The sequence below is a fragment of the Nematolebias whitei genome, chromosome 10, assembly GCF_014905685.2.
Source record: "Nematolebias whitei isolate Nwh7 chromosome 10, NemWhi1, whole genome shotgun sequence".
NCBI lineage: Eukaryota > Metazoa > Chordata > Actinopteri > Cyprinodontiformes > Rivulidae > Nematolebias > Nematolebias whitei.
The window spans coordinates 15,865,368-15,892,860 of record NC_056507.1 but is presented as its reverse complement, the minus strand read 5'-3'; the positions used below and the strand labels follow the sequence as shown (position 1 = coordinate 15,892,860).

Below are 27,493 nucleotides of genomic sequence, written 5' to 3'. Positions count from 1 at the left end.
GTTTTTCATCTAACCATATTCCCAACAATTTAATATATTTTACTTTCTCTAATTCCTGGTTATAGAGTTTGAGTTTTAATTTGCATTCATTTCTTTTTCTTGTGAAAAACATTACTTTTGTTTTATCAGTTGAAAATTTTACTCCCCATTTATATGACCATTCTTCTACCTTTGTAAATAGCCTCCTGCATTTTTTTAACAATAAATTCCAAGTTCTTTCCTCTTTTCCAAATTGCTCCATCGTCCGCAAAAAGAGAAACTCCCATCTCATTTCCAATTTCATAAAACATATCATTGATCATTATCGAAAATAGTAGAGGACTCACTATACTTCCTTGAGGTGTCCCATTCTCAACAAAATATTTTTGAGAATAGCTCTTTCCTACTTTAACTTGGATAGTTCTGCCCAACAAAAAATCCTTGATCCATCTAAACATACGACCTGAAATACCCTATTTACACAGCTTAGTTAACAACCCCTCTGTAGTGGACTAGGCCTACGTCGAAACTAAGTCTAAGGTCAAAACTCTTGACCTTTAGAACCTTGTGGGACAGGAACTGTCATTTCATGTATTTGAATACATAAATACAGGTTCACCCATCCTGAGACTTTCTCTCTTGAAGATTCAAGTGAAAAGAACACTCTCTTTTTATTATCATTACTATCTTACAAATGTTGATAATCAAAGTGTCTTAGTTCAAACCATTTTAGATGTTGCAGTGAACTAATCAATTTTATTAACTGAGTAATGATTTTTATTCTCATGTTAAAAGCTGTTACAGAGTAATTATGCATTTTTCTGATTTCTGCTTTTGAATGAGCAAGTGTGTGCGTTTACAAGGTTACAGTCAAACGAAAAACAAGTTGTTATGTTAAAACTGTCATGTTTTAGAATCCTCTCAGACGTAAGTAGAGATGTTTTGCACCTGTTTCCTGAAACACGTCAAAACAAAACCCTCTCGGTCTGTGAGAACATTTCTGAGCTGTCCCATAACAATTCTCGCTGTCTCTAACCTCTTACGTCACAAAACCCACCCCGTCTGGTCGTTTCTGACCAATGAAAAATCCCAAAAAGTGAACCGGGAAAGAGTCTTTAAAATGTCAGTACTTCCTGGTCTACACAGACTCACAGCCACACAGAGTTAGAGAGTTGGAGAGTTGTCGGAGTTCTAAGAGTTCTGAGAGCGTAGAGTTCGGTGAGAGTCTACTCAAGCTCTGCTGAGTTCTGATGGAGTGCTGTTGGAGTTCCTGACATGACAACAAAGCTCTCCCGAGTTCCATGGGATTATAACATTTTCCACTGAGGTGAATATGTGTCGAACAGAGCCTCGCCATTACTTCGGACGAGTAACAGCATCCTACTGAGACGCTGAAAGGGTGCGTTAAACGGAATCTCACCTGAGACATCTCCAGGTAAAGGAGCCGATTTCATCACCTAAGTGTACTGTAAGGAAAAGCTGAAGAAAGCCGGAGAGTGTCGATTCTGGTGAACACTTAATTTCCCTCACATACCATCTTAACTCCCTCTAAACTTCTTCCCATCTTTAAACTTTTCTATCAAGTAGAAATTCTTCCAGATATTTAGAAATGTCTGTGTAAAATGCTCACCCACATTCATGTGGGTAAAAGATCATAGTTGTACAGTTTTCATAAATGTCTTTGGTGCAGCAACGGAAAAATCATGGCCGTATGATTTTTCCTGATTGATTGCTTTGTTGTTATTTTCATAATTTGCCAAATTAATGTACATGTTTGATGTTAAATTTGATTCTGTAAATAAATGACCGCATTCATTTTGATGGGTCAAATATAAATGACGTCTCACTTTGCATTTCCTTAAATTCAATGCACGTTTTATTCAGTCCAGAAAAATGAGGAACCCGCGTTAAATGATGAATATATCCCAGCATCTGTTCATCTACACCTCCTTCCACATCATGTCATACGCCTTTTCAATGTCAAAAAAGACCTCTGCAACACTTTCTTTATTTACTTGAGCCCTCCTTATTTCATGTTCTAAACATAAAGATGGATCCATTGTATTCCTTCCTTTCTTAAAACCACTTTGGTATCCAGCTAAGTAACCTTTCATCTCTATATGATATGTCAGTCTATTATCAATCATTTTCTCCATGATTTTACAGATGTTGGATGGTAATGAAATGTGTCTGTAACTACCTGGGTTAGTACAATCTTTCCCTGGTTTGCATGTTGGGATTATTATGGCTTCCTTCCAACTTTGTGGTATTTCCCCTTTCTCCCATACTTTGTTATAGAGTTCAAGCAGTATGTTTTTGGATGAATCATTAAGATGATATATCATTGAATAACGGATCTGATCCTTGCCTGGAGCGGATTCTCTGAATTTATTTATTGCTCGATTCAGTTCCGACTTTGAAAATGCAACATTTAGTAAATCTGAAGTTTCATCATGTTGGGTTAATAAGTGTTCATTTTCAATTAAAGTCATTTGTCTCCTTCGCTGCCTTTCTTTAGTAATGTTTTCTGAACTATGAACCTTGCTAAAGTTTGTTCCTAACATTTCTGCTTTTTCCTGGTCTGAAATTGCTGTTCTCTCACTTTCATGTAAAACTGGTAATCCATATTGTTTTTTAATCCCATTCATTTGCCTAATCATTCCCCAAACTTTACTAATATCAGTTTCTTTTCTAACCAAATTACAAAAGGATGTCCAGAACTCTTTCCTTGCACTTTTAATTGTCCTCTGTACTTCAGCCTGCAGTTTTTTATATTCAATAAAATTTTGGAAGTTGTGATTTCTTTTTAGTAACTTGAAAGCTTTATTTTGAGATTTAATGACTTTGTCACATTCTTGTGTCCACCATGGTACAATCTTTTTCCTATTTCCACCACTCGATCTTGGAATAGTTTGTTTTGCTGCCTCTAGGATTGCTTCACAAATGCAACTATTTAAATTGTCAATATTTTGATTAATATTAATTTTACTCATTTTTTGATCACTAATATGTTTAAACATATCCCATTTAGCTTTATTAAATAACCATCTTTGTATTCCTACTCTTTCAGAGTTTCTCAATGTAAAATTTATTGTTGTGACTATTGGATAATGATCACTTCCTACTGTTGTGTCTGAAATAATCTGCCATGTACATTTAGCTGCTAATGTGTCAGAAACTATTGTGAGATCTATAGCTGATTCTGAACCATTTCTAATATTCAGTCTTGTTCCATGTCCATCATTAAGACATACTAAATTTGTATTGTCCATAATTTCTTCAATCACCCTTCCATTTTCATCATCATAATTACCCCATAGTGTATAATGTGCATTAAAATCCCCGCACCAAATAACCTTTTCATCCAAGTCTGAATTAATCATGTTTAATGATTCCACATAAAGCTTTTTGCATGGGTTGTAAAAATTTACTATTTTAATTTTCCCATCTTCAGTCCATATTTCAGCTACTATATATTCCAAATCAATACCTATCTGTATTAATCTGTATTGTATTCCTTCTTTAATATGTTATACATCCTCCTCCATTTCCCTCTTCCCTGTCTCTCCGTAAGCTAACGTAACCTTTTATAACAAAATCCAGTGTGGGTTTCAGCCATGTTTCCTGAACACAAATAATATCTGGTTTCTCTTTAAGCTCTTTAACAAATCCTTTGAATTCCTGTCCATTTGCTATAAGACTTCTTGCATTCCATTGTAAAATAATCAGTTTGTCCTATCATTTGGTTCACCTGACTTCCCATCTGCCTCCAGTTTTTTAGTAACTTTTTCCCATGAAAGATCTTTCATTCCCAAGAATTTCTCTGCTCCTCTTACAATTATTTTTATTTTTTCTGTTTTTTGTTTGACCTGATCAGTGCAATTGATCACATAAGTGATGAACAAAATCAGATTGTCCACTATCAGTCTTGAATCACTGCCTTCTTTTTGACTCATCTCAGATGCTGGTTTATGGGGAGTTCTCAAATCTCCATTCTTTCTTTGCACCGTCTTTACTGCCTCTGCATAGCTTACATTAGTAACTGTTTTAATTTGTTGGATTTCCACCGCCCTTTTCCTGACTTATTCCCTAGATGTCACTCTGTGTTGACCACCACAATTGCAACACTTTTCCTGCACATCATCTTCACATTCTTCAAACTTACGGTCACCACCACATTTGGGACACCTCTGTTTTCCTTTACAAACTGCAGCAATGTGCCCGTATCTTGACATTTGAAGCAACGCAGTGGTGGGGGAATATAGGCCCTAACTGGGAAACTCAAATAACCAATCTTGACCTTATCCGGTAGTTCCAATCCCTTAAACTCTAGAAGCACTGACATGCTTTCTATTCTTTGACCATTTTTATTTCTCATCAGTCGTTTTATTGTATTTATTTCCCCTCCATGAATGCTTCGTTTTAGCTTTTCCAAATCTTCATCTCCAGGAATCCCAGTTATCACCCCTCGTGTGATCCTATTTTCTCCAAGAATCCTTTTTTCAAACACAACTTTTTTACACACATTGTTAATTCGCATAACTTTATTTTTTTGTTCTTCTGTTTTGCATATTATCAGTAAATTACCATCCCTCAAAGTCTTGGCCATTTCCACATCACCTATCTTTTTCTTCAGTTCTTTTGATATTGCTATCGGACTAATATAAATATGTTCATCTTCCTTTCTAAATTTTATTATCACTTTGATCTCCTCCTTCACAATCTTTCTGCGAGCACCCCTCTCTCCCTCATCTGAACTTATTTCTCCCCATTCCCCTTTACTGCTCTTGTTAGGTGGTGTTTTGTTTATCTTGTGCTGCTTTCTGTTAGATGCTGAAATCCATTTATCTGAATTCATATCCTCATCTACATCTTGTCCTAACATCCTGATCCAGTCACAAACCAGCTATTGCCAACCACCGACAAAAATAGAAAAGTTTTAAACGGACCGCCAGAACGCTTTCGTTGCTTCCGCCTCCTCCCAACCAGCCTCTCAACCCTCCACAAAATTAATCGAAAAGTTATTCGTGTGTTTAAGGCAAACAAAAATATTTTTTTGCCTTTACTAAAATGGGATGATCTATCCCGAGTTATTTAATCTGGTGATTGCGCTATAAACTGTCCCTTTATTTTGTAAAGTCACAGGTCTTTTTTTTTAAATGTAGCTACAAATTAAACTACTGCACCTTATTGTACATTATTCACTGTTCGTAACATCACACCCAGCAGCTGGTTAGGCACAGGAACACACTGTCTGTGAATATAAACAAGTCAGTGGACATGTAAATCATAAATCCTGCTCTACATATAAAGAGTAGTTTTCATTTTTGCCCTCATTGTTGCCACCTGCCTTCCAAATAATAGGTCTACTAATTTCTATATCATCATTGCACTGTATTGGAATTTACTTAATTCTCTACCCCTTTAACCAATTTTAATTTAGTTTTTTAATTCATATTCTTCTTTTTTTAATTCCTTGTCATGCTGCTCTGTAATCAGCACTTGGAGATAAATGAAGTTTTCTGAATCTGAGTCTTGTGAAAATGTCCTAAAATCTTCTCAAAAGGGATTTTATTAGGCTTATGTATTTCCAAACTGTTTAAAGAAGTTAAAATTCTCTAAAGGGTCATAAAGTCCTGATAGCAACATGCTTTAACATGTGTGCATATTTATGTCGCAGTTGGGTTAAATTTTATTTTTTTCCTTCATAGTAATGAAATACTAATAATCGAACCTCAGATCGAGGAGGAACAATGCTGTTTCCGTCCTGGCCATGGAACACTGGATCAGCTTTTTACCCTCACTAGAGTCCTCGAGGGGTCATGGGAGTTTGCCCATCCAGTCTTTTGTGGACTTGGAGAAGGCTTTCAACCGTGTTCCTCGAGGTACACTGTGGGGGGTGCTCCATGAGTATGGGATTCAGGGCCTATGGGCTGTTCTGTCCCTATACAAGCATTGCAAAAGTTTGGTTCACATTGCCGGTTATCGGACCCCTTCAGGGTGGAAGTTGGTCTCTGCCAGGGCTGCCCATTGACACAGATTCTGTTCATAACTTTTATGGACAGAATTTCTCGGTGCATCCAGGTGGTGGAGGGGGTGGCCTCAGGATTCCATCTCTGCTCTTTGCAGATGATGTGGTCCTGTTGGCGTCATCGAGCTGTGATCTTAGCGGTTCGCAGCTGAGTGTGAAGTGGCTGGGATGAGAATCAGCACCTCCAAATCTGAGGTCATGGTCCTCAACTGGAAAAGGGTAGACTGCTCTTCGGGCCGAGGGTGAGGTTCTGCCTCAAGTGGAGGAGTTCAAGTATCTCGGGGTTTTGTTCACGAGTGAGGGAAGAATGGAGCTTGAGATTGACAGATGGATTGGTGCAGCGTCTGCAATATTGCGGCCTCTGTGCCGGTCCGTTGTGGTGAAGAGGGAGCTGAGCTGTAAGACAAAGCTCTCCGTTTACCTGTCGGTGTACGTTCCTACCCTCACTTATGGTCACAAACTCTAGGTAGTGACCGAAAGAATGAGATCACCGATACAGGCGGTTGAAATGAGTTTCCTCTGCAGGGTAGCTGGATTCTCCCTTAGAGATAGGATGAGAAGTTCAGTTATCTGGAGAGACTCTGAGTAGAACCTCTGCTCCTCCACATCAAGAGGAGCCAGTTGAGGTGGTTCAGGCATCTGGTAAGGATGCCCACTGGGCACCTCCTGGTGTTTCGGGCATGTCTGACTGGAAGGAACCCACGAGGAAGACCCAGGACATGCTGGAGAGACTAGGTCTCTCGGTTGGCCTGGGAGTGCCTTGAAGTCCTCCCAGAAGAGGTGGCTGTGAAAAGAGATGTCTGGACCTCCGTGCTCAAGCTGCTGCCGCCGCAACCCGACTTCAGAATAAGAGGAAGATTATGGATGGATGGATAGTAATGAAATATTCATTTTACTAATTTTTTATGACAACAATTATGCAATGTGTTTCATTTTGCATTCATGCAGGAAAAAAGATCACAACATGAAAATACCACGTATGTAAATATTTATGCTGTTGCAAATGTCCAAAGTTTATGGCTCACATTCTATGGTAAACTTTAGATCAGAAAGATATCCTGAAGATGCAGTTTAATATCAGGTTGATTCTTGTGCACACAAACGATAAACTGAGAACAACCAGGAATCATCAAAAGCAAACATCTTTTGAAACATTTATTTCAGAATATAATACATAACAATAATCTTTTACTTTTTGCAGCTACAATCCATCTTCTCAAGATTGACTCTTAGCTAACACAAAGAGAGGGCACAAGACTGTCTTTGTTTTAAATTTGACTTTTTAAGAAAGCAAACATAAACCTGTAAGGTTACACAGTAACGTTAGAATTGTTGCTCTGTAAAATCAAATAACTTTGTGTAAAATAAAAAGATGCTTTCAGGTTAGCCTAAATTATATTTGTTGGGAAAGTAGGCAGCAGCTTCTAATCCAAGTGTAGACACAATAATAAAGTGCAAAATTTCTAATACTGCAAGGCACAAACTATCAACGCTAGGGTTGTCTTCAGATCGAAATACAAAGAAAAAAAAAGCAAAACATTAGAAGTCACATACGTACAAAATGATTTTGTTCAATAACAACAAGTAAAACCTTGTCTAAATCTTCAATAAATTTTAAAATATGTTCTGTTGTACATATGTATAAGAAATTACAGTAAAAAAAAAAAAAGTACAATAAATTCTATTACAAATACATTTTTACGGTGTGTTTTGTTAAAATATCTTTAGAGGCTCAGATATATTTAACAATAAACAAGGGAAATGACCAGTAACAAGTACTGCACCTCAACTTAAATCACAATAGAAATGTATGGAACAACTATTAATTTTGTTGTTGTTAGAAAAAAAAAAAGCATTTGGCTCAGCCAAAATGCGATCAAACCTACAAATGTTTTATCTTTAAGTAAAATAGAGGTATAACATGGCAAAGAAACAAATTGAACAGAAACAGATTTATGACAATGCTACCCATGCTTTTATTAATACAGCTATGTTCTCAAGAATAAAAAAAAAAAACTTGTGTTTTTTTTAAATACACAACAGACTGGATTCAGTAATATAGAAAACAGCATCAGCAATTGTTTATGTGGCAGATGGTTTGGTGTCTCAAGCATGACAGACTATAATAAACTCTTGCAAAACTGCCCACATCTCAACTCCTATAAAAATACAATGAACAGTTGATTTCACTGTCTAAAAAAATAGCTTCACAATAACAAAAACAATACACCGTAACTGTGTAATTAAACTAATAAATAGAATATGTCTCTTTGCTGATGATTAGTTGATCTTCTGTACTTCTATGTTTTGTTTGTAGCACAAAATCACTCATTTCAGCTACTTTCAAACACGACACTCAGGCTTGAATCCTTGAACTTTTTTTCTGTAACATAAGTTATGGCCATTTTTAGGCTCTATTTTTATGACAGTCCAGATCCAAACAAATGCAGGTTCTTAAGTCTCTCATTTTCCCCACTCTTCATGAATGCAACATGATTTGATGGTTGAGGTGCTACCACTGAGGGGGCTCCTGGCTATCTTTCCTTTCTGTGCCCATTTCCTTTTGAGGTTTGATGATGATGTGAATGGGCCTCTCTCCACTGCCTTCTTGCTGTTGTGTATTTATTACTTCACCCTCGCACACCTCCTCCTCTGCTGAGGCTCCAATTGGCCGCAGACGCTCGACAGAAACCATGTTTGATCCAGTTGATGAACCGTCTCTCTTTAGTTTGTCTTTACTGCTGTTTTCTGAGCTGGTCTTCTCTGCTGCATGATAGACAGCAAATGAAATTTAATACAATTTATTTTTTGTTAAAAAATGGTGTATACATAGATGTACCGTATTTTCCAGCCTATACGTTGCAATTTTTTGCATAATTTGCATGCCCTGCGACTTATACACCGAAGCGACTTATTTATATTTTTCCCCCTATTTATAAACCAATTTTTGGACCGTTTTCATTCATTCTGACATTGAAAATATTGAACACTACCATTTTCAGCCGCTAGATGGCACTAAAGAAGGAGCATGCCGTTGTGTCTTGTCTGGTAAAAGTGGCTATTAATGACACAATTGGCTTGCCATCTTCGTCCAGCTCACCTGGAGCAACCGTCAAATCAGCTTAATTTTGCTGCACCTCCCCAGCGAAATGCAAGTGCATTTATTAAGTAAAAGTTCAACTGAGACACAGCTTTGCTATAATGTCGAGCAAACAAATGATTGTTTTAGGTGCTTATCTTGTTAAGTTTTGAAGAAATGCGCAGTGTTCCTCCTTCCTGATTTCCTCCCTCTGCGTGCTCCCGGAGCACCAATGCAGAAAACACTTATGAAATTCAGCTGATTTTTCCATTAAAGTGCATTTATTAAGGAAATGTTAAACTGAGACACACCTTTACTACAATTTTGAGCAAACAAATAATTGTTTTTAGGTGGTTATCTTTGTTAAATTTCAAAGAAATGCACAGCGAGTCGTCCCTCTGCGCGTCCCCACAGCTGCAAATCAGCTTTTGGAATGCAGCTGATTTGACCAATATAGTGCATTTATTAAGGAAAAGTTAGACTGAGACACACCTTTGCTATAATTTCAAGCAAACGAACAATTGTTTTTAAGTGTTAATTTTGTTAAATTCTTGTTAAAGTCCTCCGGTGCATGCTCCCGCATCTGCCATTGGCAGCCAATAAATTTTTGGCACAACACTGGCCCACATTTCCGGGGTGTCAGCGGTGACGCATAACAAACGCAAAGCGTCAGTGGTGACGCATAATAGATGCGACTTATATGGTGAAGTGACATATTTATGTATTTTTCCACTTTTTTAGACATATTTGGACTAATGCAACTTATACGGTGGTGCAACGTATATGGCGGAAAATACGGTAGTGGTTTTACTGTTTAAACATGCAAGCTTGATGCACCCTTACCAGGCTTACTGTTAGCTTGTTTGTCTGTGTTGGTGGAACTGTCTGTGGTCTTCTTGACTGTAGGCTTGGTTCTGGATCGGACTTTGTTGAAATTTCCATCCTGAATCCACTGGTGCTGTAACCCCTCATCAGGTGTCATACGTTTAGTTGGATCCCAACTGAAAAATATGGTACATAAAAAAATTGGTTCAAAATAATACGTTCAATTTTAAGTCAAACAAAGACAGAGGATAACTGTTTCTGTTTTACAACCAGCACAAAGACGGTCTGTGAAGCCAAGTGTAAAAATAGTTTGGCAGTACTTTCGACTGAACATACTCAAGGCAGCGTTGGATAAAATCTAAAAACAAAGGATCGTTGGTTTTCAGTGCAGTCGACAGCTCTATGGAGTTGGGTTTCCTCTTCTTCCCTTTACTGTTCGTGGTGTTTCTTGGGTTTCCTTTAGAGTCTGTGCGAAAAAAACATGTATGTATCAATAAATTGGGCATATTTTGTACAAATAATGATCACAAACCCTGTTGAAAATATTGTTTAACAAGTATCCTGATGCATGCTCAGTAATCCAGTGCAGTTTAACAAGCAACGTTGCTTACTGTATGACATGTATTTGTAGAATATCCACACAAAAATACAACTGCAATTAAAGCTTTGAATCAAGATGAAGTCTAACTCTCACCGAAGAATAACTTCCTCCTTGATGCTGATTGAACAAAATCATTTGGAGGCATTCCAAGAACCTGTTGGATGAAAAATATCAGAACTCTTTAAAACACAGAAGCAGAAACCAATTATTTTTGATGATCTTTGGGCTAAATAATCATCTAGTTTCCCATTCCACACCTCCATTATGCAAGCTATCTGCTCCACTTCACTCTCTCCTGGAAAGAGAGGATAGCCCGTGTAGAGCTCAGCGAGGATGCAGCCCAGACTCCACATGTCAATGGCCATGCTGTAAGGGTGGCCCAGTATAACCTCTGGAGAGCGATAGAAACGACTCTGGATGTAGGTGTACACTAAACGAAGGGAAAGTAAAGGGAAAAATAGACAAGATGCATGTATTCAGATATTTATGCTCATATAAATAGCATTGTCAACCTCATTGGATATTTTGATATAGTAAAACAGTTCTATATGTAATCATACCTCTTTGTTGTTCATAGCAACTTGATCCAAAATCAACCACCTTGATGTTTCCTGGCCCTCGTTGAGAGAGAAGAATGTTCTCCTGAAATACAATCAAACATAAAAAAAAAAAAAAACTTCAGTCATTGTGGTGCAGTTTCAGTATTTGTCCAAAAGATGGCGTTCAAGATCAACATTTCAAGCAAGATACAGTGAATCAATACAAAGGTATGGGCAATTTATTCTCTAAAAGCAGGCTTTTTCTATTGGCAGTGATGAAGATGATGGTTCATACCGGCTTCAGGTCACAGTGGATGATCTTCTCCCCGTGCAGCATCTGTAGGCACCTGAGAAGTGCGTGGGCAAACCGGCGAATCAGAGCGAGACTGAAGCCCTGAAAGTTGTTCTTTTTGATGAGCTCGTACAAGTTAACCCTGTAAGAATGGACAAGACAAGGAAGGATTAATTCAATACTCCAATAGATTTGTCTTTTTTTCTGTCATTTTCAGATGAACAAGGGAAAAGTAAGCATACACTGAACACCCTCAATGAAACATTGACTTACTGTCAAGCACATACTAGAAAACAACACAATTTTGCTGCATTCATAGACAGACACATACAGCGTGTATCCTCCTGATATATCCTGGTTCTTGTGATACGCATAAACTTCTTTAGAGGATGTAATTGGATATTTCACACCATGAAGCAAGATGGGGTAAGAGATAGGGCCCTGGTCTAGGCCTTAACTAAAGGATACAGTGACAGTAACATAAGACAAGGTGTGAGTCCAAGTTGTCCCCTAAAGGTCATTCAGCCAGACTGACACATAAAATGATGCCCCTCTCAAATATAAATGAGTGGCAATTATTCTTAAACAGTGACGGCTTCAGATTCTAACACAATCACTTGACATTTGCGTAAGCATAAAGTATTAGCAGCAGCAGAGACAGGTGAGAAGCAGCGTTCTGTTTTACCAGGTAAATGTGATGCACCTTCAATTAGAAGATTAATTATTCAGCAAAGTGTTTACGCTCTTTTGCACAGGCCTGCTTGTTCGCGTGCTAAATGTTTGTGCACATACTAACCCCAAGAGCTCAAAGGAGATGCAAAGGTGGTTTCGGAAGTAAAAGTACTCCTTCATGTGAATGACGTTGTGCAGATTGTCTTTGTCTTTCTTCTTGATCACTTCCAGGATCTTCAGCTCAACTAAAGCCTGGTGATGAAACCTGCAGACACGTTTGTGAGCGTTAGGTTTCGGAAATTCAAAAAGGTTTATTTTTGAATGTCCAGATCTAAGTAAGCTAGAATTAAAACCCCACAAGCTTAAACTTTAACAAGTTTGTGCAGGGAAAAAAAATCCCTGTCTAACAGAAACATGAGTTCATTTGGAACTGCATTGTGGTACTTAGCGCCTTTTTGTTTTCTGCATTATTGAAGGAGCGGCAAGACCCAAAGAGTCCTGGATCTAACTAACAGGACTCAGACGTTTGTAGCCGATGTGATCCTTAGTCAGGAAGGACAGGTAAAATAACACCACGAGGCACCAACTTCCACAAGGCTAAATCTGGTCCCAACGAATTGGCGCACTCGTAAAATGTAAAATGAGCACTGTGCCGGCATGTGGGAAAATCTTACAACACTCCATCAGATCCCAAATAAATATCCAAAGATTACTCCCTGCAAGTCACACATTATCCAATCTTTAGCAGCGGTATGATTTAAAAGCAAAAAGCAACACAGACTTGATCTTTGAAAATTTCTAAGTGAATTGTTTGAGGATGATGTCCTGAAAATGTAAAGAAAGAACATAAAGTGAAATAGAAATGAACTTGTACCTTTTCTTATTGCGTATCATCTTAATGGCCACAAGTTCATTGCTCTTGTGGTCCAGGCATTTTAGGACCTGCCCAAAGGAGCCTTTCCCAATCACTTCAAGAACTTCAAACCTGTATGCAATGTGGTCATGCAACACCTGGAAGACAACAGGAAGAATGATAAATAGCAAGCAGCATAGTGTGTGCTTTACAGAAATAATAATTATCATCCATTGGTTGTTGATGTTTGATTTGTCCTGCTTAAATGTTTTACTGGGCTGAGATGACTAACAGCATTCATGAGGGGGTTTCCAGAATGTCCCTGCAACATTAGAGGGGGGACTCAATTGACTTTCCTGAGTAGCAGAAGCTCACAGTCCTGCCTGTTTATTTTTAAACGGGTAAAAAAATAAATGAATAAAAATAAAAATGGTCCCACTAATTTTCTTTCAAAAATACTCACAGAGTTGTTGCAAGCATCTTGAGCTGTTCTCAATTTTTTTTTGCAAGTGTTTCCTACCACTTTCAAGAGTGCAAAAGTTGCATTTTGACCTCTGCATGGGAGCTCTCTTTAGACAGAAAAGACCAATTTCAACAACAAATGCAAGTCATTTTAAAATCTATATTCCAAAAGAGTATCTTCGGTCGATTCAATCACAACCATGGAGTCAGTTGCCAAGGTGGGCGCAAAGCTAGGTGAGGTGGGTATAATGTAAGCAAGTTGAACAATGAAATTTTGTGCATGGTCAAAAATAGAATGCTGGAAGCTGTGCGCACAAAAATCTGCCATCATTTTCAAAAATTGTCTAAAACATGCTTGCACGGCTCACTTGGTCACAAATATTCAAAATTCCAAGAAAACTAAAACAAACAAACAAGAAAAAAGAGAGACTTTTTTTTTGTAATACTGAGTCGTTTGAGTCACCAACTAGTTTTCAACAGTTGAGGCCCACTGAGATCCTCACTTTAGTGTCCCAAGGAAACAAGAAATGCCACTAAAAGCAAGTTTAGTAGGCGTTTAATGTAACACGATACTATCATATTCACAAAGTGATCATAGCACTATATTCAGTCTACTGCACGTGCCAGTCACACCTGTGATGGTGACAATACAATGGAGCAAAAGACACACGAGAGACCAAGTTATTCAGCCTTAAAGAGCTCATTCATTACCTCTGCCCCACTGGCACAAAACTGCCAATCAGATGTTGAGTTCATAGACACTTTAGCCTACTGCAGGGTTTGTGACCTCACTTGGGATTATGCTGTATTGTTAATTCAACAATAAAGTCGGCCATGCTCAACACTGGGCACAGTTTATTACATGGGATCTTGTAAGAAGGTGCAAAGTATATGAATAATACTACCCACTGTGTATAGACACCTTTTTATGTGCCATGTACACCTTTGAGCATGTGGCTTTACTTAAAACAAAGGCTTTCAAAGGAAACAGGATAACAGTTTAGAAATCATTTAAATATAGTCATCACGGATCATATTTGAAACATTCAGATAATGTCAATTTGAATGAAAGATTTTAATCCATCTTAAACATCAACACTCAAATGCAAGAGTTTTAGGTTGTCTTGCATACAGTTGCTCCGCGGGGGAACCTGGTGTTCTCTGTCTGCCGGACCCAGTTCTGGAGGGCAGTTTGGGAGGCAGCTGCTGCGATCCTTATTATCATTAAGCTGCAGACGGGACCTGTTAACAAGATGTAGTGGACTAGGCCTATGTCAAAACTGAGTCTTAGGTCAAAACTCTTGACCTTTAGGACCTTGTGGGACAGGAACTGTCATTTCATTCATTTGAACTCAGAAATACAGGTTCACCCATCCTGAGACTTTGCTAAAGATGCTAACAAGTCCACGTCGCTAACTGAACCACACCACAAACAGTACCATGGTGATACGCTGGTGAAGATTCTCAGTTATCCAGGACGTGGTAAATTCAGAAAGGTTCATGACAAAAACAACTGGACTTTATTTGTAACAGAAGATGTTTCGCTTCTCATCTGAGGAGCTTTCTCAATTTAAAGAAGAGGAAGTGTGGGGTTTGAGTTATAAAACTGAGGTAAGATACTTACATATGCAGATTGACCTATCACACCTCACAGTAAGGGTTTGTTAAGGTCTTTGTTACAAATAAAGTCCAGTTGTTTTAGTCTTGAACATTTTTTGAAAGTACCATGCCAACGGGAGCATGCTGCTAACAGTACCATGCTGCTAACTGGACCATGTTGCTAAGATAACCGCACTGTCATCAGAACCACTCTGCCAATAGAACCATGCTGCTGTAGATTTAGTTCTTTTTCACTTTTGGTGCCTTGATTCTGTATTTCTGTTGCATTCTTTGAATAAATCTCAGTTTATGTTACAAAGTAGTTTTGGTGTTGGCTCTGAGCCAGACTCCGCTCGCATTAAACATGTAAATTGTGGCCGAACAGAATCTATGAGAATCGTACTGCTTTTGTTCAGCGTATTGTTTTGCACTATTAGTGACTAGAGTATATCTTAAATCTTTTAGCATACTATTGGGCTTTCGTTTAGCGTATATCTTAGTTGATATCTTAGATCCTTATTTACTGTTTCTTTTACACTTTATATTTTTGCTATTGTTGGATGTAACTGGGACTCTGTGTACACATTTTGTTCCACCTCATGTACCACATGCGATGTGAATGACATAAAGAAACTTGAATCCTTGAGTCCTTGAATACAGACACTCGGTCATTCAAAACTTTACTTCTAGTTTCTCCTATACATGTCGGTGAACCTCTCTTCTGTTTCGAGAACAGGTGCTGCAGACGGAACTTGGCCTTCAAACAATTTTGGAAACTTTTGGACTGAAAAAGCAAATGGTTTTTGTGTAAGATTCTAACCTATATGTTCATTTAATAACATTTAGGTTTAAAAAAAAAAGTATAAGGGGTTTAGTTTCAGAAAACTTGTGAGAGCTCTGTAAGCCAGTTAGAACATTTTACAGTAAAACAGGTAATTTATTATGGAATAAAGACCATCAGTAAAACCCTTAGAGCATCATCAAAAACCTCACCCTGACATAGCTGCCGTGCTCGTCATCATATCCGTTGTTCTGTGCTGATCCTTGAGAACCCTCGATTTTCTGGGAGCTCAGACCCAAGAACCAGACCTGTGCGTAGTCGTTGATTTCTTCTTGCTCAAACTCAGTCATGCGCTCTTTAAAGTTGTTTAATGCCTCTGCAACAGGAAGTTAGAGGAGGACAAGATGAGTCACTGTTGTGCTGATGAAGCAGCAGCCAAATGCAGAGGAGTGGTTGTTTTCTAATACCAGCATGTCATGTTGAGTTGGTTAGGACAAAACGTTACATGTGAACACCTACAATAAGCTGAAATTGTGAAATTACATTACAAATCTGCTGAGATTCTGTTCCATTGTGTCCTGTGATCCACACCAACATACCTGTAGGTGACATGGGTAACCTTTGACCTTCATATGCCTTCTCCTTCTCCTGCTTGTTGCTGAAATTATTGCTGTTACGAGAAACCGGCACTTTATCCATCGCTGTGCCAAACCTCATGTTGAACTGATGTGTTTGCTTTGACCTCTCAACCTGATTAAAAACAATAAAAAAAAATCAGAGTATAACCAAAAAAAATTTAAAAATTTGAAGTGATATTTATAGTTTTTATGTTTCGCAGTGCTCCATTGCAAAGCTCATCAACAATTAGCTGCTAGAGCTACAAAATGTGAGTATCTAATGAACGAGGGTCTCACCGTGTTTGTCTGATAGCTGTGTTGACCCCCCTTGTTGGCAATTTGGGGCAGGATGTTGTCTGACTGCTGGTGCTGGTTTTTGGCGTTGCTGACCACCACTTGGACCACCGGTGGCTCGAGCTGAGGCAGGGTCCCCACACCAGAGACAAACTTCTGAGAATCAGAGGATTTGTTTAAACTGTGTTGCTTTTCAATGAAAAAGAAGTAACACAGATAAAATTATTAAATGAAATCCAAAAAAGATTACATTTGTTTGTTCAGTCAATGACTCCACAAGAAACCAAGACATTTTCACTATTTCATGGTGAATTTGTACTATACACATTCCTTCTAGTCCTTTAAAGCAATTTTTTTCTCAAGTACATGTGTGGATCAGTGTTTCTCTTCAGTCCTGGTTGGTGCTCTAAAAGAGCTCCCCGCCTGCATGCGGGCTCAGGTGACCAGGACCCTCCAGCAGGTAAGCGACTGGAATTACTGATCAGGGTGAAAGTGAAACGGGGACAAAGCCTCATCAGGCTGAGCCTTGACAGGGTCTGTCTGTGGTGGCTTTGTGCGGGAGGAGAACCTGCTTTTCTCTGATTGACACTGCAGTTGCTCTCAGAGCACGATTACATGTGTTGCAGCTTCGCACAGCTCAGCCTTGTGAGTGAGGAACAAATTTAGACCTCTGTCTTTTGCCAGACTCTCCAGATTAAAATAATCCTTATTTCTTTATCTGTTACACTTGTATTATCTGTTTTATGTGCAGTTTGATACCCTTGAAGCTATCCAGCACTAACATTTTCAATATAAATTATTAACAAAACTCGACGTATATGCTGCGGGTATTTTTTTTACGAGCTGGGAGCTGCAGCAGGATTTGTTAACTTGCTCAGGACGCATAGAGACGGAGCTAAATATAGTGACGAGAAGCTGCCACAACAGGCAAAGAAAGGAAACAGTACCTGTGCACAAGTAGACATATTGTTTAAATACAAACTAGTGTTACATAAAATACAATGCCATAGCTTTGCCCCTCATGTTTGCACACAGATGAGCAGTTACATCGTTTTTATGCAAGATAAAAACAAAAGAAGATCATTATTTGGGATATTTTTCTTATATTCTGGTGAAATTACATTACATGTATAGAAAAACAGAAGAGAGCAAGCCTTTTTAGCGTTTGCATTCCTTTATTTTATGCATTTCCCTGCATTTGTACAGCACTTTGAACTGTCCAATGTGTGACGGTGTAGAAATAAACTTGCTGTGGTGACTGAATGAGGAATTTTTGATGCACACCTCATGCAGTTTAAATGCAGAAGAGGAGAGCTGGTATTGTTGGTACAACATGTTCTGAGTATGCGCCAGCTATAGCAGCATCATGCAGGGAAGGGGGGGAGGCACTGACCTGAGAACAGGGCCGATTTGTTCCAATACGGCTGCCTTCTGCTGGGAGTCTGTGAGGGTGAGGGAAGGCCTCTGGCCGTGTTGCCTGCAGGAGACATAAAAGTGATTCATAAAAAAGCCACAACAACAAAAAAATATGGCTGCCTTTTATAACTGTACAACAGGTAAATATAATTCTCTTCTACAGAGATATTTATGTAGAATGATGCATCATAACACAATTTTTAAAACTCAGATTCCTTTACACTGAAAGAAAAGCAACTGAAGCGGTTACATTATAATGAAAATGCTTGTTTCTGCGTCGGCTGGATTCTCCAGTCTCTCCAGCAACACATCGCCTCTGGGCATCGGAGCTGGGTTAAAACCAGACTAGCAAAAATAATGCACTCCTAAAATAGATCACTTCAGCAAAAACCTAGCAACAACGATCCGCTCACTTTCCAGTATACGCTCTGTCTTAGTTACAGCTGCAGTACGTGCACATGTGCTCGCCCATGTGCACAACGGAGAGCAATGTGACAATAATGTGTTAGAGGAAAGCAGTAAATCTGAAGTTGAGCTTAGGTGCAGCTTACATGGGCGTGGAACTGTGATGGGTGAAACAAAGCTTGTGCAAGTATTTGTGCAGAACTCCATCTAATCTGATCGGGAGGAGTTGTTCAGGATAAGTGATGTGATGTGTGCATGAGATCTTCCCAATCATAATCCAAACACTAGACTGAGAGGCCAAAGAATGAAACATCAGAATCAATCCTCGGATGATTTTTACCATAAAATAAACTTTCTAAAGCTGCTTTCTAATCCTGTGACATTTGATGCAACACTCCTTTATAAAGTCATTCTAATTGTTCAGTGAGTAAATGAAACTACCGGACAAGGGGTACAATGTGTTGTCATGTTACAATCTTCGGGGCGCAGTGAGTGACAGCAGGAGCCATGTAGGTCACTGTAACAGGCTGGCTTCTAAAACTTATCTTCGGCTGTAAGCTTTTCTAATGATCAGTGACTTATTGACGCGTGACCAGGAAAAATAATGACTCCTGACCTCCTGCTCATCTGTTTCGCACGAGATCAGCACCGAAACTGTATAAAATAAACCATGTTTGCTGTTCAGATGAGCATCAGTTATCAGGACGAAGTGAGAAAATGTCTGCATAAAAACTAAAAAGAACAAATGCAAGATCAATAAATGAGTGAATTAGGTTGTTAAACTCGGTTTTGTTATGGAATTTTAAACAGGTTTCTCTTGTAAATGAGTCCTCGAGGCTCAATGAGACTAACCTGTATAATAAATAAAGGTTGAATGTAAAAAACCCCCCAAAAAACTTATTGGATATTATATATTAATAAAATACAGATTTAGTCGAAAATACCATTTTGTTCCTCTAGTGAAAGACAAAGTTAGATAAAGAATGCACAATCACGTAAAACAAAGATTGATCTGGAAAGGTGACTCCACACATGTGGCTGTAGGTCTGTGATCTCTGCAAATGTTCGGCCTCCAGAAGGGTCAGTTGGTCAGAAGGTCAAACCAAAGCAATTAAACCAGGAGCAAAGTAAGCATCAACAAACTGTAAAACACAATATAATATATCAGAGGGACTCTTGTCATAAATCACAGTATCCATTCAGTTTTAAATCACACATCATCAAATGGGAGCCAATGGAAAAAAATGATATTTGCAACAAATCCACAACTGTTATTTTAACATCAGATTTGGTCATTAAAGAATTATCTTTTAAGATCTAATAAATAAAAAAAGTCATGGTTAAATTTATCAGTTCCCATGTACGGTGTGAAAAATACACCAGAACACTTTTAGACTTAGGGAATCTGTCAGCACAACAAACACTGAAATAAGTGGACTAAAGTCTGACTGAAATAGAAATGGATCAGATTTTTTTTTTTATCACTACTTGGCATATGTTCAGAAGCAAAAAGGCAAAATATGATATATGCAAAATAACATGTGGATGAAAAACTTAAATGATTTAGAACGACTTAAAACCCAGTCAACAGACAAGTGGTCAGTTAATAAAACATAGTCACCTTGTTTTGGCAAAAATCCCTTGATTCATCAAAAATAAGAAAGAAAAACAAATATGATTTATATAAATAATGATGAATTAATGAATGATTGGAGGTAAGGAAAGAATGTAGTCGCATGCAATGATATTGCTTAGATTAGAAAATGATATTACAGCAAGTATCCACTTGTGTCCCATTAAATTGACTCTAAAGAGAATAAAACTGAAATAAAATATCATCTGTGACATTACAGTTAAATGCTGTTTCACCAAGCAGTCAATCAGCAGCAACAGTTCCTCACCTTGTTATTTATTTCTGGCAACATGCTCTCAGTTTTAGTTTTAGCGCTTCAAACACACTCTGGAGAAATTATAAAATCCAGCAGAGAGTCATTATATCCAACATCCCAGCAGTAAAACAAAAAGGCAGAGGGTTCACAGATCTGTCTTCGTGACTGAATCCACTCCAAGGAGTAAAATCCTGATGAGTGATGAGGTTTCCCAACCCAAACCTGCAGTACTCCTAGTTTTACGTGCCCTGGGTAATGCGCTGTCGTCAGAGAAGAGATTAGTGAGCGAACAAGCTGTTGAGGGTCTCTGCGCCCTGACGCCTTCTGCTGTGACACAGAACCACCTGTTCAGGTTCCTGCCACTGACAGCTGGGACAGTCCCAATATAGATTCACGTTTTTTTTCCTGCTGTGTCGTCCACCTACACCATGCTTATTGTGGCTGATGCTCTAACTGAACGCAGAGAGAGAAAGAGAGAGAGGGGCGCTTTCCACCGACGCACAGACGGACGCACGTCCTGGCTGAGCGCACTTGAAATAAAATGTTATGCATGCTGTTCAGTACGAAGTCCGTCTCCCTGTCGTCAAGGAAATTTTAAGATTTCCTGAGACATGCAGCATATTTTCAGTGAAGGGAATACATTCTTGAATTAGTTCCTTAAAATAGACAGCAAAAAATAGAACATTTTAAATTAGATGCATGAGAAAAATGAGAGAAATAGCATTTTCTGTGAAAATGCACAAGTGATGAATGGCTGCTGAAATTTGCTGCAGAAGCTGAAACTGAGTTGTTAAAGCTTCAAGAACCAGCTCAAGCTAAAACCCCAAAAAGGCAGAATGCAAACTAGACACTTAAAGTAACAAAAGGCTGGCTAAAAGTAGAAACATTGCAACTAAAAGTTTAATATGGCAAAAAAGCTAAAAGAAGCAAAATGCTTACTAAAAGTTAAATATAACAAAATGCTAGCTAAAAGTACTAAAATGCAGCGCCAGGGATTTTTTGGTCAAAGGATGTTTTTATGACTATGGCTGAGAGCATTCTTCCCCTCTGCCCAGGGAACAAAAAGCCCAAAACATAATCAAAACCATTTCCCAAGACACTATCTTATGTCTGCCCATGAACCACATGTTTGTGTAAACGGAGAGTGCTAGAAGGTTGCAGCTGGCTGCAAGAACACCTCCTGCACTCTGTGAACTCAGCCGAGATGAGAGGAGTATGAAAGCAAGCAGATAACACAGCATTTGGCTTTTTCTGACTGGTTTTCATGCATATACATCTATGTATGTTTATATATAGGCTTTATGTTATGTATGTAACTTGTCCCAAAATCAGACATTGCAAGTATAAAATACTGGTGGAAAATCTTCTCCTTACATTGAGTGTGGTTCTTTTGGGTAAACATTGTTAGTGAAAGATATTTTCTCCCAACAGAAGGGTTAGCTAATTGTTCAAAGTATCAAAAAGCTGGCTAGGAGTTAAAAGTAGCAAAAGGCTAGTTAAATATAGCAGAATGGTAGCTGCAAGCTAAACGTAGGTAAGAAGATATAAACTAGGGCAAATCAGAAGCAAGTTTCTAAGAGAATAATCTGTTTGAAGGAGATGACAAGACCTCAGTGTGTTTCTCTGGAGAAAAATATTTATAAATAAAGTCGAATATTTCAAAAAGTATGAAAGTTGCAAAAAGCAAGTCACTGCATTCCTCTCCTGAATGAGTGGAGCGTTCTGGTTTATGAACGGTTAAAATAGCACAAAGTACACAGAAGTAGTTAACGTAAAAAAACAGGAAAATTAAAACAAGAACACAATCGTGTTAGTGGTGATTCAGCATAAATAAAAGCATTTAAAGCTGCAGAAGTTGAATACTTTATCCTCTTAACTGGGCATATTCAATTTTTATTAGTTACTTTGATGGACCTAGAGGACGCTGCTCTAACACTGTTATGCAAGTAAATGAAGAGGCAATTAGTTTTCCAGTGACTAATCCCCACCACAGGAGAACAACAACTTACTGGCCTGGCTCCATGTGATGATTATCCCACAACAGGAGATAAATATGATAAGATGATGCAGTTATGTAACAGAAGAGGCCAGCTCACTAATCAGCTTCAGCTTTAGAGACAAGTAAATATGGAACTTCTTTTTCCTTTTTTATTGCACACCACTTAAATTTTACATTATTCCTTTGCAATTCAAAACAACTCACAAACTTAAAGTTCATGTATATAGATCAGGTATTTTAATACATGTAAGTGTAAAGCATGCAAAGCAGACATTGTTGCACTAGATAGATAGTAAGATTAAATCAGGGCACAGCGTTCTCTAAAAAGTGGAAGTGCTTCTTTAAATCTAGTCTGATCAAAGATGGAAATGTGGAACATTTTCATATTATAAAACCTTGATTATAGCTGTAGTTTGAACACTTGCTTCTCACAATGTCAAAGTTATTTTGCATCTGCATGGCAGCATTGAATATGTTGAAGTAAGATGAATATGTGAACAACACATTCTTAACTATTCTCAATAAATAAAAATAGCAAAGCATAAAAACATGAAACAAAACAAAAACATGTATAGCTGCACAGTTCACAAGGGACAGTCATTATTGCTTTGTACATTTATGGCCCAGGAGACAACCCTGGCAACCAAGGAGGTATAGAACAAAACATACATTATGGCTGACATAATATGAAAGGTGGTGACCCATGAGCAATTCTGCTAAACAGTGTCCAGTATTCAGAACAGGAAGTGAACAAAAGATAAATAAAATGCCATAAAAATGATAGCGAAATGGAAATATGAAAAAAAAACTACGATCAGGTCTGTGCTGCCTGTGAACGTACCTCAGGTTGCACCCTCCTGTTTCTGCCCCAGCAGCAGCCCTGAAGGAAGCTAATACCACAACAGCCAGGTGAGGTCCCGTCTTCCCACATTGCACATCTTTCCCATGCTGTCACGACCACACCCCAAAGACCATCTCAACCTCTGGGAACCATTTTCAGCCAGAGGGGAGAGAATTGTTCAGCAGATAAAACAGACACCCTCTGGTTTGGGTTGAAAAATGAAAGATGCCAGGTTTGCAAAAGTTTTGCTCCTCGATTCCACTTGATGTGGTTCAGTTCTTCCTCGTCACAAAACCTCGAGGCCATGAACTTCGCTCATCAGTCTGCTGAGTTTCAGATTCTGAAGACAGAACTTTCTGGGATTCCTCGCATCTCTCCTCTGTGCTCAGGACTGTCTGCATCATTTATTAATATAAGGTTACATCCCAGCGCCTCTGTTTATTCAGCTCTGTGCTCTTCCTGCAAATTTTTCTTCTCTGCTCCAGGATATATGGCACACCGCCGACAGACAGCGAGACGATGCTTTTGCTGTAATTGGTATAAGGCAGTGCTCTGCCAGTGACGTATGGATGAGACTCAACTAGGGACCCATCCTGAGCCGGAGACAAAGCAGCAGAAGCCTTACATTTAGTTTCCTGTAAAAACACCTCTAGGAGCACAGGATAGGAGGATGACTAAACAGACAATGAGAGAAAGGCACTGTATATACAGATGCTTCCAGGTGAGCTCTTTATGGGGCTGAGGAAGTCAGACAGGGCGGGGGGTTTCTGCACTAATAGGCCTCCCATGAGGTTCAACAAACACCTGCAATGTTCCACACTTGCCACTGTATCCTAGAGACAAAGCCACTGGGATGTAATATCCTCCACTTCCTTCTCCTTATCTGCTCTCACCATCCTTTTTGCCCTTCTCCTCATACTTTAGGGTTGCCACAGCTCCCCGTGGGATGATTCAGACTTGCTGACAAATAGCTCGCCCCATCCTAGCCCTGGCTTCCTGCCTGCTGCACACAGCAGCAGAAAACAGAAAGGCAGGAGCTGACGCTAAGGTTCATACCGCAGGGAGCAAAGTCTTTTGAATACTTCTCTGGTTTCTTCTTTGCACACTGACTAGAAGATGACTAAATACCTTTCATCTATTTAACCTCAGGTTATTAGGCAGATTACAGCACCTTATGTTGTTTTCATAGCAAATTTAACCTTAGCAATAAGCACAAGCACCTTTAGCCACACAGGTTCCACCCCTCTATACCAAAAATACAATCTGTAAATCACCATGTTTCAGTGACAGGAAAAATGTTGCTATTTCTGTAGCTTAAAGCACCAGGGTACTGTATTTCATTACTGCCCTGTCAGCCAGTTTGGACACTCTGTAAGCAGCAGAAGTACAGTAGCTATTCTGTATTCTTTGCCTAGAGTTTTTACCTTATAAAACAATTTACATGTCACATTCAAAGAATCATCTCACAGCAGTTGCCCTTTCAGTCTTTTCTCTAGGAGCCATCAGGCAGATGCGTTTGGACATGCTATACCAGCTCGGGTAAGCCTTCTGCTGGGCATGCGGCAGGTGTCACACGAGGCTAACGGAGGAAAGGTGAGCTGGCAGCCCAAACAGACAATGTCCGTGTCTCTTGTCTTTTGTCAGAGTGTAGGCAGCTTGACCTGGCTGGAAGCTGTGCTGCACCATCTGCAGTTTTAGAGGCACAGCAGGCTTCTTAGTTACAGCGTGTCACCACGAGATATAGGTCAAGCTCACAAATTGACACAAACACACACTCGTGCACATGCCAAGACAAACGGGTGATTATAGGCTCAATTGTGCCTTACACATTAGATGTTAATGGTGCTTGGTGTGAGATGAAGCCAGGATGACAAAGTGTTTGTGTTTTAATGACAGCCATCCTTGTATTTTTTTTAAATTAATTTAAAATGAATAAAAAAAATATTAAGCAGTCTTTATTAATGAAGTTGATTAAAACTAAGAAGTCCTTAGGCTTAATTCTTTCAGAAGAAACAGACCCAACTGGGTTTTCTGTACAGTTACTATTGAACCTCCCTAATGCAGTTATATACTGAAAGGACATCCATGAAGCTGGTAAAAAGTATTCAGATGGAGACAAGTTGAGAATGTCGGCCTTATTAGCTCCATTCTGTGTCAGAATAACTGGGTAATGATACACACATTCATGTTTGTGTGTGCTTGCAGTTTTGGATACAGCTTGAATAGGCAGCCATAAGGCCACGACTAATCTGATCAGCCACATCAGGTGCTCTCTGTCAGGAAGGAATCGATGAGAAACAATTTCTTAAATCATCATTTCACCAATGAATAAGGGAACTGACGGTGCCTTTCTTTGCATCAGTCATAATTATTGACTACTTCAAACATAACAGGTCTGACCTATAAAAGCTGACATTGTGAGTTTCAGGATGTTTGTATCAGGCCATTATGAGGATTTTCTCAGTTTGCCAAAAACACAGCTTGATTTGTTTAAAGATTTGCTTTCCCTCTAAGATTTGGGACTCATGTGTCTAAAAAGAGTTAGAGCAGAAACAATTTAATCATGGCAACGCATTTGTGTGAGTTCACTGTCAAATTTCTCTCCTGTAGGAAATGTATGTGTTATTAGAACGTAAAGGTTGTGGCTCATATTCCAGGATGACAATAACTCAATTAACACAAATCTTTTACATTAGATGTTGCCGCATATTAAAGTGTAACATTAACAAAACTAGAAACAAAATTCTTATTGCAGTTTTAATGTTCTCATTGCCTTTTATAATTATGTCCTTCCTTAATGTCGACATGTATCTAAATGTTGGTACATTTTAATTTCTTTAATCAGGAATGAGCAGATGGTATTTGACTGTAATAAATAATGAATAAGCAAATCTAAATAAAATAAATGATAAATAAATATAAACATAAATAAATATAAATAATAATGAATATAATATAAAAATGCAGATGTGTTAATACTGTAAAAAACTTTGTTTTCCCTTCTTTTGTGTACTCCCTTCTTCAGGGGTAACCACAGCAAACTAACTTGCACAAAGACTTGGCGATTGTTTTTACGCCAGATGCCCTTCTTGATGCCCTTGTCCTTGGACACACTCACTGCTCTTGTCTTCTCCCCTCCCCTGCAGAATGTCTACGTCACTATGCACCTATGTGCGGGGTGTTTTTTTCGATTTCAGGCTATCTTTCCTCGGCCAAGGAAGGAGAGTCTGTTAGGATTTTTTTTTTGCCTCCAAATCTTTTGCATGTTGTCACTTTGTGGTGGGTCAGATGGTGGGGTTGGGGGGCCTTTCTCAAGGGTCCAGAGTGGGGCAAATGAGGGTGGAGGCAGGTGTGGGTGTTTCACTTTTCCCATCCACATTTGTTATGTTGTCGGTATGGGGAATCAAACCGGTGACCTTGGATCACGGGCCTACCATCTCTAACCTCTGCACCACCACTCCCCCTTAATGTGTTAATGTGCTGAATGTGCTACTGCTGTAAATAAACATGCTGAAATTGGTTTAAGTTATAATTAATGACATAATTACAATTATATATTTATAAAAGCAAATGTTATTTATGATCAACAAAAATGATGCAAAAAAGACACTTTACTAAACAAAATATCTACAGTATATCTATATATCTATCAAATGTATTATGATTTTTTTTTATACTCTCTACTGAGTATTCCTGTTGGAAAATTTTAAAGCTCTACTTACCCCTCAAGATCACCTCCACAAAGAACATAATCCTCTCACACTTTAAAACGTTCATTCATCATTTCATGTACAAGACAATCTATACACTGACACACAGGAGCTCTCTGTTAGTCTGATTTTCAAGACAGAAATCCAAACATACAGAAAAACTAGAAGAATTGGGTCACCGATTGTTTATGTATCTTTTACTGCATGACTGGAACACAGTGGTGTTAAGTACAAAAGAGACAAAAAAAGAAGTGATTTTTAAGCTAATCCAATATGCATATAAAATTAAGCAAATCCATCAAAGTCAGCTGTTTGGGGAATGTGCTTACCTGCTTGTTTAAAAGTTGGATATCTTGTGATTTTATTTTACATGCATTACGTGCAAGAACATTTTGGGACGTTCAATTCTGGGATATTTTGGCTCTTCGAAAACCACCATCTTCAGTTTTCTTTAACACATTTGATGATTTTTATTTTATTTTATTGATAGAGATAATAGTGTTATAAAAACATTTCATAACTTTTTTTTGTACATCAGAATTTATTCTTTGTCAGTGATGGGAGTTCCAGGTCAAGAGGCAGAAAAGTGGTGCTAACTAGTGACATTAA

The 27,493-nt window shown here is 38.6% G+C and overlaps 1 protein-coding gene across 1 annotated transcript; it reads right to left on the bottom strand.

Moving 5' to 3' along the window:
• Positions 1-8,522: 8,522 nt before the first annotated feature.
• dyrk4 (dual-specificity tyrosine-(Y)-phosphorylation regulated kinase 4) lies at positions 8,523-20,662 on the bottom strand. The gene is made up of 14 exons (XM_037682705.1): positions 20,347-20,662; positions 18,018-18,101; positions 16,628-16,780; positions 16,313-16,463; positions 15,926-16,089; positions 12,893-13,029; positions 12,143-12,283; positions 11,350-11,488; positions 11,076-11,157; positions 10,773-10,945; positions 10,609-10,669; positions 10,251-10,380; positions 9,933-10,090; positions 8,523-8,776 (listed from the first exon to the last, which is right to left on the bottom strand). Exons 1-14 carry the CDS (start codon positions 20,368-20,370, stop codon positions 8,523-8,525), a joined length of 1,851 nt encoding a protein of 616 aa, XP_037538633.1. The 5' UTR covers positions 20,371-20,662.
• Positions 20,663-27,493: the final 6,831 nt, after the last annotated feature.

What these genes read in the sequence shown, in the direction of transcription:
- dyrk4 (XM_037682705.1), bottom strand. Translation starts at nt 20,370, where the DNA reads ATGTTGCCAGAAATAAATAACAAG. An exon ending in AGCACGGCAGCTATGTCAGG is followed by an intron (nt 13,030 to 15,925) that starts GTGAGGTTTTTG and finishes GTTGTCTTCCAG; the next exon opens with GTGTTGCATGACCACATTGC. An exon ending in AAGGAGGAAGTTATTCTTCG is followed by an intron (nt 10,381 to 10,608) that starts GTGAGAGTTAGA and finishes TTTTTCGCACAG; the next exon opens with ACTCTAAAGGAAACCCAAGA.